The sequence below is a fragment of the Daphnia pulex genome, chromosome 6, assembly GCF_021134715.1.
Source record: "Daphnia pulex isolate KAP4 chromosome 6, ASM2113471v1".
Lineage (NCBI taxonomy): Eukaryota > Metazoa > Arthropoda > Branchiopoda > Diplostraca > Daphniidae > Daphnia > Daphnia pulex.
In genome coordinates, this window is record NC_060022.1 from 16,233 (window position 1) to 34,701 (window position 18,469).

General features: G+C 40.4%; 3 protein-coding genes, 2 long non-coding RNA genes and 1 pseudogene across 5 annotated transcripts; 4 read left to right on the forward strand and 2 right to left on the reverse strand.

The window, feature by feature from the left end:
* The first annotated feature begins 2,018 nt into the window (after positions 1 to 2,018).
* Positions 2,019 to 3,554, forward strand: LOC124195624. Its single transcript, XR_006875329.1, has 5 exons — positions 2,019 to 2,222; positions 2,286 to 2,557; positions 2,663 to 2,843; positions 3,070 to 3,204; positions 3,299 to 3,554. It is a non-coding gene; the product is annotated as an uncharacterized LOC124195624 (long non-coding RNA).
* Positions 3,555 to 3,603: 49 nt separating this feature from the next.
* On the forward strand, positions 3,604 to 6,493 carry LOC124195377 (FERM domain-containing protein 3-like; the record flags this gene model as incomplete). The annotated part of the gene is given in 9 exon segments (XM_046589747.1): positions 3,604 to 3,793; positions 3,870 to 3,942; positions 3,945 to 4,098; positions 4,165 to 4,317; positions 4,393 to 4,407; positions 4,499 to 4,633; positions 4,635 to 5,385; positions 5,513 to 5,690; positions 5,757 to 6,493. Coding segments are annotated over 7 exon segments (861 nt in total), but the record flags the coding sequence as incomplete, so codon positions are not given.
* Positions 6,494 to 7,731: 1,238 nt separating this feature from the next.
* LOC124196147 lies at positions 7,732 to 10,316 on the reverse strand. The gene is made up of 2 exons (XM_046590961.1): positions 9,510 to 10,316; positions 7,732 to 8,009 (listed from the first exon to the last, which is right to left on the reverse strand). Exons 1-2 carry the CDS (start codon positions 10,244 to 10,246, stop codon positions 7,922 to 7,924), a joined length of 825 nt encoding a protein of 274 aa, XP_046446917.1. The 5' UTR covers positions 10,247 to 10,316; the 3' UTR covers positions 7,732 to 7,921.
* Positions 10,317 to 11,580: 1,264 nt separating this feature from the next.
* LOC124195599 (protein bicaudal C homolog 1-like) lies at positions 11,581 to 13,882 on the forward strand. The gene is made up of 10 exons (XM_046590086.1): positions 11,581 to 11,706; positions 11,803 to 12,015; positions 12,095 to 12,322; positions 12,383 to 12,583; positions 12,654 to 12,813; positions 12,870 to 12,983; positions 13,046 to 13,204; positions 13,271 to 13,384; positions 13,452 to 13,571; positions 13,640 to 13,882. Exons 1-10 carry the CDS (start codon positions 11,671 to 11,673, stop codon positions 13,651 to 13,653), a joined length of 1,359 nt encoding a protein of 452 aa, XP_046446042.1. The 5' UTR covers positions 11,581 to 11,670; the 3' UTR covers positions 13,654 to 13,882.
* A 255-nt stretch (positions 13,883 to 14,137) lies between these two features.
* On the forward strand, positions 14,138 to 15,481 carry LOC124195608 (annotated as a pseudogene).
* Positions 15,482 to 16,740: 1,259 nt separating this feature from the next.
* Positions 16,741 to 17,717, reverse strand: LOC124195612. The gene is made up of 5 exons (XR_006875320.1): positions 17,662 to 17,717; positions 17,471 to 17,568; positions 17,295 to 17,400; positions 16,931 to 17,079; positions 16,741 to 16,857 (listed from the first exon to the last, which is right to left on the reverse strand). It is a non-coding gene; the product is annotated as an uncharacterized LOC124195612 (long non-coding RNA).
* Between the last annotated feature and the right edge of the window lie 752 nt (positions 17,718 to 18,469).

Genomic DNA, 18,469 nt, shown 5'->3' on the forward strand with positions numbered 1-18,469 from the left:
GACAATAGATGGCGCTGACGTCGAATGTTTAAATTGAGTTTTAAAGCACTTCTACTGGTTGGATAATTTTTTAAAACCGATATTCTTGTTCCTCGTGTCAAGACGTATCTTTTAAGTGTATTTTGGTAAGATTCTGGTTTACTTTAATTTTGACAATAGATGGCGCTGACGTCGAATGTTTAAATTGAGTTTTAAAGCACTTCTACTGGTTGGATAATTTTTTTAAACCGATATTCTTGTTCCTCGTGTCAAGACGCATCTTTTAACTGTATTATAGTAAGATTCTGAGCTACTTTAATTTTGACAATAGATGGCGCTGACGTCGAATGTTTAAATTGAGTTTTAAAGCACTTCTACTGGTCGGATAATTTTTTAAACCCGATATTCTTGTTCCTCGTGTCAAGACGCATCTTTTAAATGTATTTTAGTAAGATTCTGATTTACTTTAATTTTGACAATAGATGGCGCTGACGTCGAATGTTTAAATTGAGTTTTAAAGCACTTCTACTGGTCGGATGATTTTTTAAACCCGATATTCTTGTTCCTCGTGTCAAGACGCATCTTTTAAGTGTATTTCGGTAAGATTCTGATTTACTTTAATTTTGACAATAGATGGCGCTGACGTCGAATGTTTAAATTGAGTTTTAAAGCACTTCTACTGGTTGGATAATTTTTAAAAACCGATATTCTTGTTCCTCGTGTCAAGACGCATCTTTTAAGTGTATTTTGGTAAGATTCTGATTTACTTTAATTTTGACAATAGATGGCGCTGACGTCGGATGTTTAAATTGAGTTTTAAAGCACTTCTACTGGTCGGATAATTTTTTAAACCCGATATTCTTGTTCCTCGTGTCAAGACGCATCTTTTAAGTGTATTTTAGTAAGATTTTGATTTACTTTAATTTTGAACAATAGATGGCGCTGACGTCGAATGTTTAAATTGAGTTTTAAAGCACTTCTACTGGTTGGATAATTTTTTAAAATCGATATTCTTGTTCCTCGTGTCAAGACGCATCTTTTAAGTGTATTTTGGTAAGATTCTGATTTACTTTAATTTTGACAATAGATGGCGCTGACGTCGAATGTTTAAATTGAGTTTTAAAGCACTTCTACTGGTTGGATAATTTTTTAAAACCGATATTCTTGTTCCTCGTGTCAAGACGCATCTTTTAACTGTATTTTAATAAGATTCTGAGCTACTTAATTTTGACAATAGATGGCGCTGACGTCGGATGTTTAAATTGAGTTTTAAAGCACTTCTACTGGTCGGATAATTTTTTAAACCCGATATTCTTGTTCCTCGTGTCAAGACGCATCTTTTAAATGTATTTTAGTAAGATTCTGATTTACTTTAATTTTGACAATAGATGGCGCTGACGTCGAATGTTTAAATTGAGTTTTAAAGCACTTCTACTGGTCGGATAATTTTTTAAACCCGATATTCTTGTTCCTCGTGCCAAGACGCATCTTTTAAGTGTATTTTAGTAAGATTTTGAGCTACTTTAATTTTTTAATATATTTTAATCCGAAACCCGACCGAAGCTTTATTTGCTTTATTAATAAAACACTTGGACCATAAACAAATCTTTTTCATGATATACAATTCCGTAACCATTTTAAGCAAGTTTTTAAACTATTTGTAATAAAAGAAAGGAAAGTCATCTTTTTCCGCAGTGCATTGACAAATTTCAAATTTGTCACTAGAGGACCTTGGATATTGTAAATTTGTAATTAAAATGTAGTTCTACTGTCGGCATTCTAATAATTTTTTTAATTGTTTGAGTTCTATTGTCGGACTTTTGAAATATTTAAAATTCAATTCATTCATCTCCAGTCCATTCGTTAAAAATTTGAATGGAGTTCTATTGTCGGACATGAAAACAATTTAACAAATTATTGGAGTTCTATTGTCGGGCACTGGAGTTCTATTGTCGGGGATTTTTAATAATATTTATAAAAGGAGTTTTGATGTCTTTGGAGTTTGGAGTTGTACTACTGTCGTTCGTCGTGGGGAAACTGTCGGTTGTAAGCCTATCACTAGGTGGCTCAAATTAATGTCCACCAGGTGGCGGTGTGCCCATTCGTGAGTCACCAAATGACCAAAATTCCGCCATTATTTTTTCTTTTTTTGAGACCCGAGACCGCCCGAGACACTGGGAAGACGTCAAAGAAAGCTAAATGTAATGTGAATTCCGCAATTTTTCATTATGAGACTTGAAAAGGTAATATAAATTTTGATACATTAAGGATACTGAATGTAAAATATTTGTGTGTGATCTACACAGGTAAATCAGCTTATCATTTTCACTTGCAAATCCACTGATGACGTGTCCTGAAACATGCTCGCTGTTTTGCCGTAATGTCGTCTGGGGCTACCACCTGTATGGGCTTTAAGTCTCATCCCATGCAGAAATACTACATAACAGAAGTAACAATGTCCAATGTTCCTACAATAAGGCTATACATTCAGTTCATTGATAGACCCCTGTGCGTTGTGCTGATTGTAGAAGATTCTGATCAGTTAAGTGTGGAAATGTTCTTATTTCCAGTTGTTTGGGTAACCAGTTTTTTTTTTAATTATTATTTTCAATTGTTTTCTAAAAGTGTATTCTTTTTGTAAAATTTCTAACGTAAAAAAAATGTACTCAAAATCTATTTTCAGAGACGTACTGAGGGCAAATGGGTTTCACATCCAGATGAAGTCTGAGCTTCTGTGGTGCTGTCTAACATGTTTGTGTTGTTGTTGCTGCAGCCAGCTGGGTGAATGGTGTGGTAAGATGCTGCTGCCATTTGGGTGCTGGTGTGGTAGGCTGCTGCGTGCAGTCCAAGGTGTGGTCACTGTGGTGAGCTAATGCATACAGTTTGTTGTGGTGGTGTTACCCTATAATGTGTCAATAGTCTTGGCCAATATTGCAATGGATATGCCAGGGGTGTAGTCTAAACTTAACAGGGATCGCTTGTTAAGCCAGAAGAGATGCATTTGAACTCGTTCTTTCGAGTCGAGGGAATTTTCTTTTGTTTTACCACCCGACAAGTTAAATATTTTCATTGCTTTTTTATTCGAACTAGATTATCTTCGAGTTGCAGTTTGCATCGTTTTCAACCGCCCAGGCGAATGTATAGTAGCCTAAACATTGGAATTCAGCCACGTTATTGCCGCATTTCGCCTTGTAGAAGATGAAGACAGTTCCGATACAGACACTGGTAAAATTCGTTCTCTTGGGACGAACATTTCTCATTTTATCATTAATTTGACTGTTAATGTCTATGTTTTTAATTTACTGGCCCACTCTTTCAGATGTGACGGCCGAGTCCGCCGCAACGGCAGTGATTCGTTGCGACAGTTTATTCCCATTTACCCCGGTATCTAGAGCAGCGAATGAGGTGAACGAACGAAAATTAATCATTTCATGGGAACAGGAGTTTTTGACCTGTCAATTAATTATATATAAGACAGGCTTATTTAAAGAGAGTATTTGTTTCATATTGGGATTTCTTTAATTTCTGGAAGGAATTTGTGGACGTGTCCATGTAAAGATCTTTTTATATACCTTTTTTAAAGATTTGAATGACAGGGTTTGGATTGAAATGAAATGAATTTGAATCAAAATAGTCGCACACAATTTGGTGCTTTGCTTCCGGGTCAAGTTCTACCCGCCGGATCCGATGCGATTTCAAGAAGCCACTCGCTACCTATTGTACCTGCAGTTGAAACGGGACCTCCAGCACGGGCGACTCTACAGTCCCGGCCCGGGTCACGACTTGGCATTTCTCGCTGCTCTCTGCCTTCAGGGTATTTCTTTCTTTTCTTAGTTTAAAACGATATGTACTTTTTTATTTTAAAACATTTTTTTTTGTGATAAAAACAGAGGAATTGGGTGACTACGATCCTGAACGCCATCTCCCCGGCTACGTCTCTGAAATGAATTTGGTGCTAAACGCCTAAACCAGTCGGAGAAACTGGAAAATCAGGTGAAAGAATTCCATTCGGGACGGGTCGGCGCACTGGTCGGCATTTCCGCCTCGCAGGCCGTCAACGCCTTTCTCAAAAAAGCCGCAAGACTCGACACTTATGGCGTCGATCTTCACCCAGTCAGAGTGAAAAACATTTCACATTTTACTATTCATTTTCGCATTTCTAATCCATTCAATGAATATAAACAGGATCCAAGAGGAGTTCGGCTCTACATCGGGACGAATCACAGCGGAGTGGCCACCTTCTACAACGGACGTCGGACTCGCCACTTTCGCTGGATCGACATCTCCAAGCTCAACTACGAAGGCAAAATGTTAATCATCCATCTCATCATCATTGAGGTATTCATTCATTATTATTTGCACTTGAAATTTTATCATAACTCATTTCTTCATTTTCAATTTGGATTCCAAAAGGATGCCAGAACTAAGGTAACATATTATTGATCCATTTCAATTTTAATTCAGGTCTGAAAAATGTCTTAAAATATTTTCCCTCAATTGGAATAATAAAATAAAACAGAAGAAACACACGGTGGGATTCAAATGCACCACTTCGTCGGCCTGTCGCCATTTGTGGCGCTACTCGGTGGAACAGCGCATCTTTTTCACGTTCACGTCGTCGGCGGAAATTCCAGCTGTCGTCACGGGCGGCAGTTTTCTTCTCGTGCGGATCCAAAGTTCGTTATTCCGGTCGGGTGGAACGCGAGCTGGCCCTGGAGGAGGTGGCCCTGCTGGCCGCAGCGGCCGCCGCCTCCATCCAGCAACACCCAGACGGAGGAGGAGGAGGTGGCCTCTGAGCCAATCCGCGGCGACGACGACGACTACGATGACGACTGTGACGAGGAGGCGACGGACGACTTTTCCTTCGATCGCCACCGTTCCGCCGAACGCAACACTCCCAATGGATCGAGGCGGAGTAGAAATCACGACGACTCGTTGCCAAGGCAACGCCATCACCCTCACGATCAAGACGGATTGTCTGCTACAACACGAAACCACTAAATAAATTTTTAGAAATTCTTTTTTAATTCAATTTTAAAAACTAGTTGGACCGGAAGGACACGATAGTTACGAGGCGTCGTCGTGCGGGAGCGGAGCCAGTCAGGATGACCGCTCGGATGTGGCCAGTTGGGTGGCGCTGGACCTGCGGGGATTGCCCCGCCACAACCTGCAACACCAACAACAGCTGCACCACCCACAACAGCAGCATCAACGGCTACGACACGCTGATGAACGACTCGGATTTCTACGGCTACGCCGGCAGCACGACGGGCAGCACGGCCGCCGATCCGTCCAACAACAGCTGGTCCCTCCATCCCTCCGACACTCAGGATCCTCATCACTGGAAACGCAGACGCAAAGCTGAAATCAAAATTCGGCTTCAACTTGAATGTTATGGATGTTAAGGTAATTATTTTCGAAAAGCTGGATAATTTTTATTTACATTAAACTTGCCTTCCAACATTTTATTCAACGCCTCGTGGATACAATAATAGAAAAAACTTAACTGGTGCAATTTAATGACGAAATTTAGGGAAAAAACGGAGAGTTGATCGTCGCCAGATGGCGTTGAAAATATATCCACCAGGTGGCCTTCTTGAATTCAATGCTGTCATTTGATTTCCGAGACGTTGAATTTGCAACGACAGTTAGAGACTTGTGTATATAATGACGTTCGTTTTCTGCAAAGGACGAATGTGCTCTGTGTTAAGGTACTCTTCTTTCTGTTTAAGGTTACATTTCTCGATCGTGACATAGTTAATCCTTGATGCATATAGGTGAAATCCTGCCTACTGTTTCGAGAACATCAAGTTGAGCCATCATTACGTGGTCACATACCCATTGGGATCTAAGACGCTTACTACCAGAATACTCCACTACCATTATTCCTTTCAGGTCTCTATTCTTCACTAAGCTCTCCAGTTTTGGTTATTAGATTTACTCAGATAATTCATCTTAACTTATCGTTTTGAGAAATTTAAGCACTCACTTTTCTATTCAATACTTAACATTTTACTGATTATATATACATGTCAATGCATTACATTTCTTTCATGTCTTAGGTTCTGTCAGCCAGGTCAATTTGAAGCTGTTTTTGTCCAATGCAGAATATTTCGACTTGCTGCATGCCAACTGCATAAATTGGGAAGTGACCTTTCTTGCATGGTTATTGTTTTAGGAGAAATTTAGTCACTTACTGTCCTCGAATCAACAATGATAATTTTACAGACAATGCAATAACATTTATTTTTTATTTCAGGGTCTGTCATCCAGGTTAATTCACAGCTGTTTCTGTCCAACGTAGAACATTTCGGCTGACCTTGCTGCTTTCTAACTGCATTAATTGGGAAGCTACCTTTCTTGCACATTTACAAAAGTTTGTTGTTTTATTGCTTCATATCTGATTTGTTTCATAGGTTTTGTTTAGGCACGACTGATATTGTCAATGATGCTGCCAGTCTAATGCTGTTGCCTGCCTGTTTTAAGGAATACTGGATCAAAATCGAATTTTCGACGGTCGTTTTTCTATTTTTTTTGTTTTTGTTTACGTTGTGAGTGGGTTCTTTATTTGTTACTAAGTGTGTGGTTTTGAGTTCAGAAAGCTGCTTGTTTTGTTTGTTTGTTGTTTTTTTTTATTATTTAGCTTTTTTTTTGCGTCGCGCCAGAATTTACTTTGTCTTAGGTCTATATGGAATGGTAAGTGGTAATGATAGTGGGAGAGGGGTGTTTACATATGCTGTCACGTTCCGGGGGCGTTTAGACCAGATACAAGGATTAAGACAAATAGATAGGTAAGTACAAATCACCGCAAAGAAAAAGGAATTAATTTTAAAGAGACCCTAACATCACAAGAAGTAACCAAAAATTCGTCTTAGCCGAGTCCTAAGGTAAACACAGTCCGTCTAGTCAGACGTTGAAACGTTAGTCTCTCCAAATACTATTTATCCGTCGATGGTACGAATTTCAATTATCCATCATTCAGTTTTTATTTCATAACTCGATATTTTATGTGCAGAATAATGGAAAAATGGGGAGGAAGGGATTGAAAGTGGCGGCCATTTTGAAATTCATTTTCTCTCCACCACAACCCGGAGATTTACATAAAAACTAGTCAAAACTGAAGACGAGTGAATTTTTTTTTCATGTTAACTAATTCAGACTCATTATTATACAAGTCATATTTTTATTGTTAATTCTATAGAAAATGGGGAAGAGACCACATTTAATCTGTAACTACTTTCTCCAAAACGTTCGTTTAAATTACAGACAGGACAGGATTGGTACCTTTGATCCAAATCGTATTGATTCTTATGGATCAATAGAATAACTGGCGATCGAAATTGATGGACGGCTGCCGAGATTTGGGTATGATTTGACTTGGCCAGAACTGTATGTCAACGTGTCGTCAGGAGACACAGCACAAAAATGACTGGCAACTTCATGTCTTCCATAAGCTTTCTTTTCTATCTACAAATTAATTCCCATTTAGATACAGCTGATGGGTGCCAAGGAGACTATTTATCCATGAAGGACATCATGGATGGTTGCTGGGACTTTTAATTACCGAAAATTGCACCTTCCGCTGACCACTTTTCCCAGTCATGTAATAGACGAACTTTCTTCACTTTGGTTGTTTTGACCGACTCGATTTTGTGGCTGGAAAAAAGGCTAAACCCATAATTTGTAAATTGTTCGAGCGAGCTTTAGCTCGCGATGAGCAATTTGGATTGTTGGGGGAATGGAGTGAAGACATTGACTGTGTGCGACCTCTATATTTCAGCTGCTTCTCAGCAAACAAAAGAACAACAAAAACGGGGGATAGGTGAGAGATGGCGCTCAGGTGGGCGGACCTTTCCCTTAGACACATCAGAATTGGAAGCAAAAACAAACTGTGGATCTGGCTTAACGGAAAATGTGTAAGGTGATCCATGGTTCAAATGGCCTATTTGTTGTTGTTGTTCTGATCGCCTTTATTGGCGGGATTGGGTGAGCCACGGTCGAAATTGGATCTGCGGCTATCATTGTTGTATCTAGCAAAAAGATAGAAGGAAAGAGGAATTAGTGGGCCGTCAATAATCGGATGCTGCACCTAATTCAAGTTAAATAACATAATGATAACGGGAATGAAGTGGGCGGGATGGGTGGTTAGAAGACAGTCAATGTCTTCACTCCATTCCCCCAACAATCCAAATTGCTCATCGCGAGCTAAAGCTCGCTCGAACAATTTACAAATTGTCGGTAAATTCGTTCGACATTGACTGTGTCTTTAAAGCAAGATATAATCAGATATAATAAGATATAAGATAAGACCCCCTGATGGTCGACAGTTACCAACGCCTGAAAATTGGAGCTCGTGGGAGCCCTGCTGGACTGTGTAACATGGATGCGCCACCAAATCGGCATTTCGTCTAAAAAAGGCGTCAATACTCTTTCATACGAATAGTTGTCGGAGGGTTCCTTCCCACCGTGCTGCAGCTCTTGCTGGAACGAAAATTAACAAGGAAAAGCTAATACCTCCTTGACGCCAGACAACAGAGAGTTGTGGTTCCGTTGCTTACACCAACTGCTCCAAGCGACCTCAGCGGACTGGTATGCAGGGTGCGTATTCGATCGAATTGCTCCCAGTATGAGCTCGATAATTTCCTTCGGAAAGGTTCGTTCTTCCAGACAACTCCGGAGAACCACCGAGCGATAAAACAGATGGATTCGTTCCTGTCAATGGATGACCCTCCCCCAACGGGGAGATCAGCCTACTTGGATGGGAAGAGAAGGAGCGGAATTTCCGTTGCTAGCTCTATCAGGGACGAGAGGTCAGTGGTGTTGCTAGGGCAATCTCGGCTAGTTTCCTAGTCCTTATTCGTTTCATACTGCCCCCCTCCCTTCTTTAAAAAGGATGCATCCGACGCCCTGGACAAATCCGTCGTCGGGAAAAATGAGCGGACGGCCAGATGTAAAATCTGCCTTTGAAACCACCCAAGAAGGACTTCTACGAGCCTCTTGTAAACGTGCCGAAAGCGTAAATTGCTCTCTTGACCTGATCAGATGATCATCCGGTTTGGAATCTAAGGGGATCCGAAGAGCACGGAAGTGTGCTGGGGCACTGCTATACCCGTGCGCCAAGATTAAAATCTCATCCCAATAAAGTTCGAGGCGAAGGTCGTTCTTCCGCAGGAAGGTTACCACTCCCCTTACTAGTCTGGTGAACGCCCATCACATTGAGTTTAAAACGAAGGAGGGGGGGCACGAATTCGAAGAAAACGCCCCCATTTAAACTGAAGGAATTTCAAAAGGCCTTCAAAAATAGGAAAAAATTTGAGACCGACAAGTATGAGTCAATCAAGTTCAACTTGGTGAGCCAACCCGCTCCCAAATAATTGGACGGGATCACAAATAGAATTTAGTTGTAGATATGGGGCCACCGTTGACAAATTCCACCGATCGAAAGCCGGTCTTGACAATTTAACATAAAAACGCGCTATGCGTCCAAGAGAAAAAACCCATAAAAGGAAAGGAGACTAGATTGGACATACCGAGATCCTTTAAAATTGGAATAGCGACCGCCTGAAGATGAAGGGGGGTGGCTGAAATCGCGATTCGATTGGCGTTGATCATGACCACCTTTAGATCCGGGCGCGCGAGGGGCTCCCGCGTTTTCGAGAGCGTTCAGAGTTTTCACTTGCTCGACCAGGGCCTGGGTGAACTTCGGACCGAAGAGGTGTTCTCCACCCGTTGGCAGGACAGCTTTGTCGTCTAGCAGTCCAATATTCTGCGGGTAGATTTGGGCCAGAATGTTGCGGCGTCGCGCGTTCGTGATGTCGTGGTACACCACCGCCCAGAGCTTCAGAGCTGTTTTGACCGCCTTGGCGTCGGCTCGGGATTTCTTCTTTTTCTTGAGCCGACTTGCTAGAAACATGATGGGCTTGACTAAGTCAAGGATCTTGAAGGTTTGGTTCCTGTAGATTTTCTCGATTGGGTCGATGTTGACCTTGGCTGCCGAAGATGACTTAACTGCCTTCAGCCGGATGTAGAATGCATCATCTAGATTGGGGTTGATCAGCAGGTCGGCGTTCTTCTTTAGTTTGGGTCTAAAGGCCTCTCTAGCACTTTTCGCTCGAGTGTCATCTAAACCCGATACGACCCAGTCGGCCAAACTAGCTGACTTTTCACTTGAGAGACGAAATTTCTTTACGCCTCCTCTTCTTGATGAGTCGGAGCCTGAACTACTAGAATTTGAGCTAGAATCGCTTGACTGTTCGGGATCCGACATGATGTTTGCACAACGAGAGCGAAAAGAGATCTGATGTGTCTAAGGGAAAGGTCCGCCCACCTGAGCGCCATCTCTCACCTATCCCCCGTTTTTGTTGTTCTTTTGTTTGCTGAGAAGCAGCTGAAATATAGAGGTCGCACACAGTCAATGTCGAACGAATTTACCGACAATGAGAAGAAGAAGCAAATGTTTGTCGTGTGATTCTTCTTCCTACAGCCATAATAGTACTTCCGGTTACGAGGCGTGGCACCTTGTGCAAGTTTAAATAGTCGAGCTATAGACAGTCCAGCAGCAACAGTTCCTCAACTGACCAGCAGCTTTGCCAATAAGCTCCTCCACTTGTAAGCGATAGAAAATGAAATTCGTGGTGAGTCCAATTTAATTCTCGATTATTTTAAAAACAAATTTAAAGTTAACTATTTCTGTTCACCTATTCAGATTGTGTAGGTTTGTTTAATGGCTGTGGCCGCTGCCGTTGACGAGAATAAACCGGATGATGCGGATCTCAACACCAACATCGAAGATCCAGCCGATCTGGACGTCGATGACTGGCACAGTCGCCGTTACTTTGGCCACTATTACAATCCCTACGGCTACTACAACCCCTACAGATACGGCAAACACTGGCGTGGTCGACGATCCGCCGCTGAAGACATCCAGCAGCCGGAAGCGGAAGCTAATCCCGTCGTCGACCAAGACGCTAACGAGAACCAAGACGCACCTCCCATTGTTGACCTAACTGGAATTTGAAATTTCACTTGGCAATTCCGTCAAAATATTACGCTTCAAAATGTTGTTTTAACTCTGGAAACTGGATCTGCTAAAGGTGTTTTGTCATATTGCCTTTGGATTTTCTTTTAATAAACTTCTTTCAGAAATAATTTCTTTGATATTCGAAATGAAATCATTTAAATCGTATTAAATTGTGTGTCTCAGGAAAAGGTATAGAATTTAGAGAGCTCATTAACAGCATCATTTACTGTGGCCCAAAGGGATTTAAATTGACTTAAGGCTATAGAATTAATTAGATTTGGCATTTCAGATTTAGCATGTTAAAGGATTATGTTCAAAACAGATATCTAATCAAAAAAAATCTTATAAAAGTTAGTCTCAGATATAAACTTACCGATCGTAATGCAACTGTTCACACAGACCGACAATTAATCGCCAACGTTCACATGCTGTTGCATCACGTCACTTTTTAAAAGGCCATCGGGCATCTAAAACAGCCACTGGGCAATTCCACACTTGTTGAAGAGGGGCGTTAAGAAGCATGTGAGAAGGAAACAAGTTCATGACCATTTAACTTTCAAGACCCCCCGTTTGACCTTGATCGATCAGCTGGTCTGACCTTACATGACCGTCGAGTCGTTGTGTGGAAGACCTCATTCGCTCTTGTTCTTTCGTTGGCTCAACACCTCGCCATGGAATCTCTCAGCAGCTCTGCATCCGGCATTTTGGTATGTTAAAAATTTAATTCCTTTCATTTTAATTGTTGTGTGTGTGTTTCTTGATAAAAGAAACTAAAAAGAAATCTTTTTTGAAATTATTTACAGTCTCCAGCAGCCACATTGTCGATGGAGGTGAGTTATCCTTACCATTCGCATCTCATCGGTAGATCTGGGCAAAATGTGAACCGCGTGATGGACGAGTCAGGGACTCGTATTCATTTCCCTGATCGTAATCGCATTGTCGGAGAGTACAAGTGCAACAACGTTATCATTCGTGGACCCATGGCTAACATCGAACAAGCTCGGACTCGCATTCGGGTGAGTCATCCATCCACCGCACCAGTCGGCCATTTTGATTTGCCATTGTCTTGAAAACATGTTCTTCTCGTATGTGTAGATGGATATTCCCGTCGAGATTATTATCGATTGCAGCAATGAACGGATTGCATCCATCGGCCAAGTGTCCCTAGAAAGTTTCTTCTCCACCACTTATGACGTCCTGTTGCGTTTCTACCCGAAAATTGACGGTCTAAACTGTCAGGTGAACATCCGTGGCCAACACCATCGCATTCAACGTCTCAAAGAAGCAGTGACATTTTTTGGTCGAATGACACAGACCCAATTGGTACCCAAAAAAACAAAAAGTTGTAACGTTATTTCCATTAAATAATCCGATTAATGGCAGGAATCGATGGGGATGAAAATCGAAACGTCGTTTGATCACGTGTGGCTTATTCACGACCACATTGACAAAATCGCTGCCGAAACCGGAACCGGAATTCGAATCCCGGATATTTCCAACTTGAAGGAGATGCCGAAAAAGTATTGCATCTGGATCCGTGGCCCTAGTGTCGATTCTGTTTACACCGCCAGTACGTTTCTCACTGTAAGTCATTTTCAATCTTTTCTTAAATTGTTGCAACATTTTTCTGAGCGATTTTCTACTGGTTGGGTAGGGACTTTTGCCGATGCAATTGATGGTCCAATTATCGTCGGATCGTATCAATCCTTGCCTCCTGACGGAAGCTCAAGAAATGGATGTTTTGTTTCACGTCGAACGTTCCGCCTTGGGTTCCCTACTGACTGTCCGACTCACTTCGTACGAATTGAATGCACGTAAGTCATGCCAATACATTTTAATTAATTGTAAATAAAAGGGCTTTTTTCATTAGGTAATTTGTACGAGATGTTGAGACGCTGCCTAGATCTGCCCGTCAGTCACGCTGTCGTGCCAAATTTGCCTCCCATTTGGTTGCATCGTGCAGATTTGGTTCGCAATACCTTCCGTAAATTTGCCAACTAATTTCTTTAACTTAAATTGGTCTTAATTATTAATTGTATCTTCTAGTTCCGACTACAAAGAAACTGTTACAAGAGTTGTCATTTGTACAAGTCCAGCGTGGCACCAGTCCTCCTCTGCAGCTGAACGGAATCGTAGTGGGAACTCCGCAATCGCCAATCAGCACCGCAGATTGCAGCCTCTCTTCCGCAAGCGTCTCTTCACCTTGTGAGTGTTTTTCCTTTAATAAGTTATTTGTCTTGGAATTTGTTTATTCACGATTTCACCTGGCAGGTGCTTCGAACGAGTCGTGCATTCCCGCATCGCTAACAGCCGCAAGATTCGACCCGAACTCGTCGCGTCATCTCTCCGACTTTTTGGGGACTGTCGGTTTATCTCACTACTCGGGTAAGAAATTGAATTTTCATTCTTTTGAATTGAATAATTGCATTTCTCATTTTGTATTGTTTTACAGATCTCTTTTTGAGAAATGAAATCGACATGGCGATGTTTACAACTCTAAAGGATGAGGACCTCATCAGCATCGGCGTCACTTCGTTCGGGGCTCGCAAAATATTGCTCAATGCCATTCAGGGTAAGTTGTATTTCATCTTCCCTAAATGAATCAAAATTAATTTACAGGTTTTATTCGATTTGTTTTAGAATTGCGCATGTAATCGGAATCGTTTGCTTTGCGGAAACCAGGATTTTAGCTGAAATATCTTTTTTTAAATTAATATTTTAACTCAGAAGACACACGTAATCCCATTTCATTGATTCAATCTTCTTCTCCCCCCTTACTCTGACCCAGGACTTTCATTCGACCCTTCCTGTCGGACTCCTTCTGCTCGTTTCTCACTTTTGATCGTCCTGTATTGATTTCTTAACATTTGAACTGCTGAACATCGCATCCGCCATTGTAAATTGACATTTATTGAAAATCTTCATTACACGACTGACCCTGTTGTGTAATCTTTCACTTGCCAAACCTCTCCCGGCCCAACTTACTAAGCGCCATTTTAAAAAGATGAAAGTTCCAGAACTCCAATTTTTAAAAATTATTGGAGTTCTACTGACTGTCGGGTATTTTTAATCCGCCGCAGTTGTAAATGTGAATCATAGATGGCGATGGAACTTGTATTTCGTCTGCTGAAAAAAGAGAATGTCTGCAATTGTCAACCTACGTGTTTCAATGGTATTCACTAATTTCAGCAGTTTGTGTCAACTAGACCCATTTCTCATTATCCCACATCATTTCGCAAAAATTAAGAAATTTAAAAAGTCGACGGTAACTTTCATCTTTTCAAACTTAGTGTCATTAGATTGTTTACACGAGAATGGCATGTGCTGTAAGAATGTAACCGGCTTTCTGTTAAAATTTATTAGGAATTCCGTTCGCTGGATCTGAGTCCCAACAAGTCGTTGAATATGAGATCATACAGACGCAAAGTATACAAGAGAGCAGCAGTACATCCTCCATGTTCCAACAAAATGCCAACTGATCAAGACTGGCCCTCAGTTAGGCCAGTTGCCAGGTTTTTCCATCCAGCTCGTGTCCTGCTGCCCTTGCATCAGGGCTGGGTTGTTCCGGGGCAACACCACCCGGTAAATTTGCCAATGCAGAGTTGATGAAGATCCCCAACTTTCTTCACTCGACACCACCCACTATTGAGAGACAATGCCAAGCATTGAAAAGTGAGAACAGTGTAATAGATATTTTAATAAAGCTTTAACCATTATTTGTTTGTAGAATTCTGCATAGAATGCCGTAAGAGTTGGATATCAAGGAAAAGATTGAAAATCATTTACCCATCACAATCACAACAAGTGATTACCTCAATTCCTTCCCCTCATTGAGTGATGCCGAGCCAGAATTGTAACACTTCAGGTCTGAAAAGAAGAAAACAAAACCGCATTTTGATTTCCTGTTATAAGTAACTCTTTTTTTTCTTTTCTCCCCTCATGTAGGTGAAATTGAGCTCTTTGAAATTGGGCAACCATGCCAAGGATAAATTCCTCTTTTTCCTGTACCGGCTGTATGTTTTGTAAGAAACACTTCAGAACTATTCAGGTAAACATGTTCAACTTTCTAACTGTGAGACTACAGACTTAGTTAGTCTGTGACTATCTCTTAACTTATTTGTTGTTGAATTTTAAGTTGTCTACCTGTAAAGGCTTGCTAGCTGTAGGTTCTTTTGCAACTTTTATTCTGAAAGATTTGTGTTTGCATAGTTTACTACAACTTATGTCATTTTTGTTTTTGTAATTTAAGACATTGTTTCCTTGATAGTTGATAGTAATTGAGTTTTTTTTTAGATTATCAGTCTGGTAAAAGTATGAGCTTCTTTGTTGCCACCCAACGTACACATGGATTTGATGCAGCCAGCTGAGGGCTTTAACTCTTGTAAGTAACATAAAATGACATTTATTTATCTAGATTAATTCATTTCGTTTTGGTTATAGGTTTAGTGTTTTATGTTCGCGTAGTTGCTGTCCGATCACGTTGTTGAAGCCTATGCTGGTGAAAGATCTTTCTACGTCAAGTTCAACTGGTGCTGGTGCTGATGTTGTGTTACCAAAGTTGCATCATATTTTGTTAAATTGTCATCGTGACTATTGCAGTTTACCGGTTATAAGTTCAGAAGCAACAAAAACAAATATGGGATGTTCATGTCAAACAAATAATAAACATGTTTTTTGGGGTAGGGAAAGGAAAGTGGTGGATGTTGGAGGGGGTAGGGAGGATATTTCAAGTTTGGATAAAAATTCAGTTAATCTATAACCCTACAAACGTATCCCCACCAATTAATCTCCAAACCCCATAAACATATACCTTCCAATTCTTCAAACCCCGAAAACATACACTAACCAACCCTTAAATCCATACCATACCCTTAACCCTATAAACCAATGTTAAACCTTAACCATGTAATATCTGTAATAAAAAAAAGAAAAACATTACATGAACCAATTTTTATTTCTCTTTAAAAATGTTCAAAAAATTCAATAAACAGAGCGTCCGGTTCAAGACGGTTTACTACTGCACGAGTTTAAACGCAACCCGCCACCACCGCTGCGGCAATGAGACAAAAAGCGATGGTCTATTTGTGCGGAAATCTGCGTCAGTCAGGTTACAAATTTTTCAAACTCATCACTTCTGTCGAATTTTGCATCTAATCTATTGGTGCAAATAGCGATCCTATGTGATTGGTAGTTAAGAAGATGGTTGTTTAAAAAACAAACAATGGTGAGTGTTTTTGGCTACACAGAACACCCCATTGTTTGTTTTTTAAACAACAATTTTCTTAACTACCAAACACATGATGGAATCGCGATTTGCACTAATAGACTAGATGCAAAATTTTACGCGAGTTGTTGAATTAGAAAAATTTGTAACTTGACTGACGGAGATTTGCGCAAATAATAAACCATGGCTTTTTGTTTCATTGGGTAGTGGGTTGCTTTGTTTAACTCGCACATGCTGTTATAGGACATGTCTACGGCCCCCAGAGATATTTATCTGGACCGAGAAGAAGAGAGAAGTACGAGGCAAGTTTTACTGAGGAGATGTAGTCATACTAGGCTTCCGGGTTAGACTCATGAGTCATGACCCTCCAAAAGTTTTCATCGGATCATGGGCCTTCCAAGTCCCCGTTCGACCAGAGCCCTCCCCTCCTCCTGGTTTCACAGCGGGTGAGTGACCACCGGCGGGCGTTGGTTAGTGGTTAGTTAGGGAAACGGGGCCACAGAAAAGAAGGGAGCCCAGATATGCACTTGTAATTGAATCTATCGTTTAAACAATTTATCAGTCTTGAATTGCAGCATTCTCTCGTCGGTTTTTCACCTTGGTTAAAGGCCATGGCAAGTAGCGAAGGATTACCCTGTAGCAGAATGAACATTAATTTGGATGTCAATAATATTCAAACAAGATTGTAGCGACAGAATAAGCAATACCTCAAATAAAGATGGCCAGCTTAAGAAAGTAAAAAGGGAGATTCAAGGGTAGCAGTCAACAGGGTAGTAAACAAGGAACCTTGTTGACTTTCTTGAAAGGACTTCTCATAAAGTCTGCCATGCAAATTTAGAAACCTGGAGTTTAGAACCTGTAAATAAAAAAATAAAAATAAGTCAGCTTGTTTAAAATTTGTGTCATCAATGTGCTTGACGTCTTTAATCTAAAAGAATAAACAGTTATCAGGAGTATACACTCAAAAGCGTCTCTTAAACATTAGATAGACGTGACTACGTGGAGATCAATATTTTAAATACATTTTAGACTGCAACGTAAAAGTTTCAGTGATGTGATAAGTAAACTTACAAATGAAACCACCAATCAGTTATCCAATCTTCTCTTGAGAAGATGAAATCAGAGATTTTCCTATTCTGGGCTTGGTGATCTAGCAATTCCAATACAATTATGACTCCTAATAGAAGACAAGAAGAGTATATGTTTCAGCAATACATGAAATGGATAAAGCTAGTGTTGGTTATTACCTGTATCATTTCGATGGAACATTCAGTAGAATACAATGATTCTGAACAAAACATATGACGGTAGACTGCACGACGGCCACGACCTTTCACATTTCCTCCTATAAGTTGATGAGAAACATTAAGGTTATCCAACATGTACACGGAATAGAACACATCACCGACAAGTTAGAGAAGAAATCACTCGAATTTACCTATGAATTCATTGGTAATTTCCGAAGAAAGGATAGCTTAACTTTTGACAGCAAACCGCCATTCCATAACTGACACAATCAACACGACAATTCACGCCATCTATTTGACACATCTCAAAACTCAGTATTTGCAGGTGGTCTTAAGATACTCAAAAAACTTGAAAAGTCCATATTAGTTAGCTAAAACCTAGCATTCAATCCTTAGAACTGTACAGAGAACAAAGCTCACTTGCTAGTTTAATGCAAATTTTCCGGAAGTATACCGGAAGTAAGCGATAGCGCCTTAACCATTGAGCTGCCGAACAAATAATTCAAATATTCGTGATCTCCGTGAAATTTGGGGTCGATTAAATGTAATTTAAACGAAATCCAAAATTTGATCAAAATCGAGAATTTTCCTGGACTATAGTTCAGGAAAATTCTCGAAACCGGAAGTACGCGTACGTAAAAAACAGAACATGAACTTTACCACAAATATTACGAGGATCACGAATATTTGGTTCTTTTGTACTTCAGATGAATATTTACTAAACTACTGACAGAAATGAGAAAACCGGAAGTAGAAAAAAAAAAAACATTATAAAAATCTAACAAGTGAGCTTTGTTGCTGAAATAGAAACTGGCAGTTATCACTAAAAACTTCGTTAGTGGAAGCGAGAAACTTCTTCAGAGATGTGCAAAGTAAACGTAACTAAACTAAGCCTAAACTAAAGCTTTTTAGCGTTAGAAAAAAAATGCCCGCTCTAGCTTGTTGACAACTTGACACTCAATTGAAAGAACAAACAATGGCAAATAACTTTGATACTCA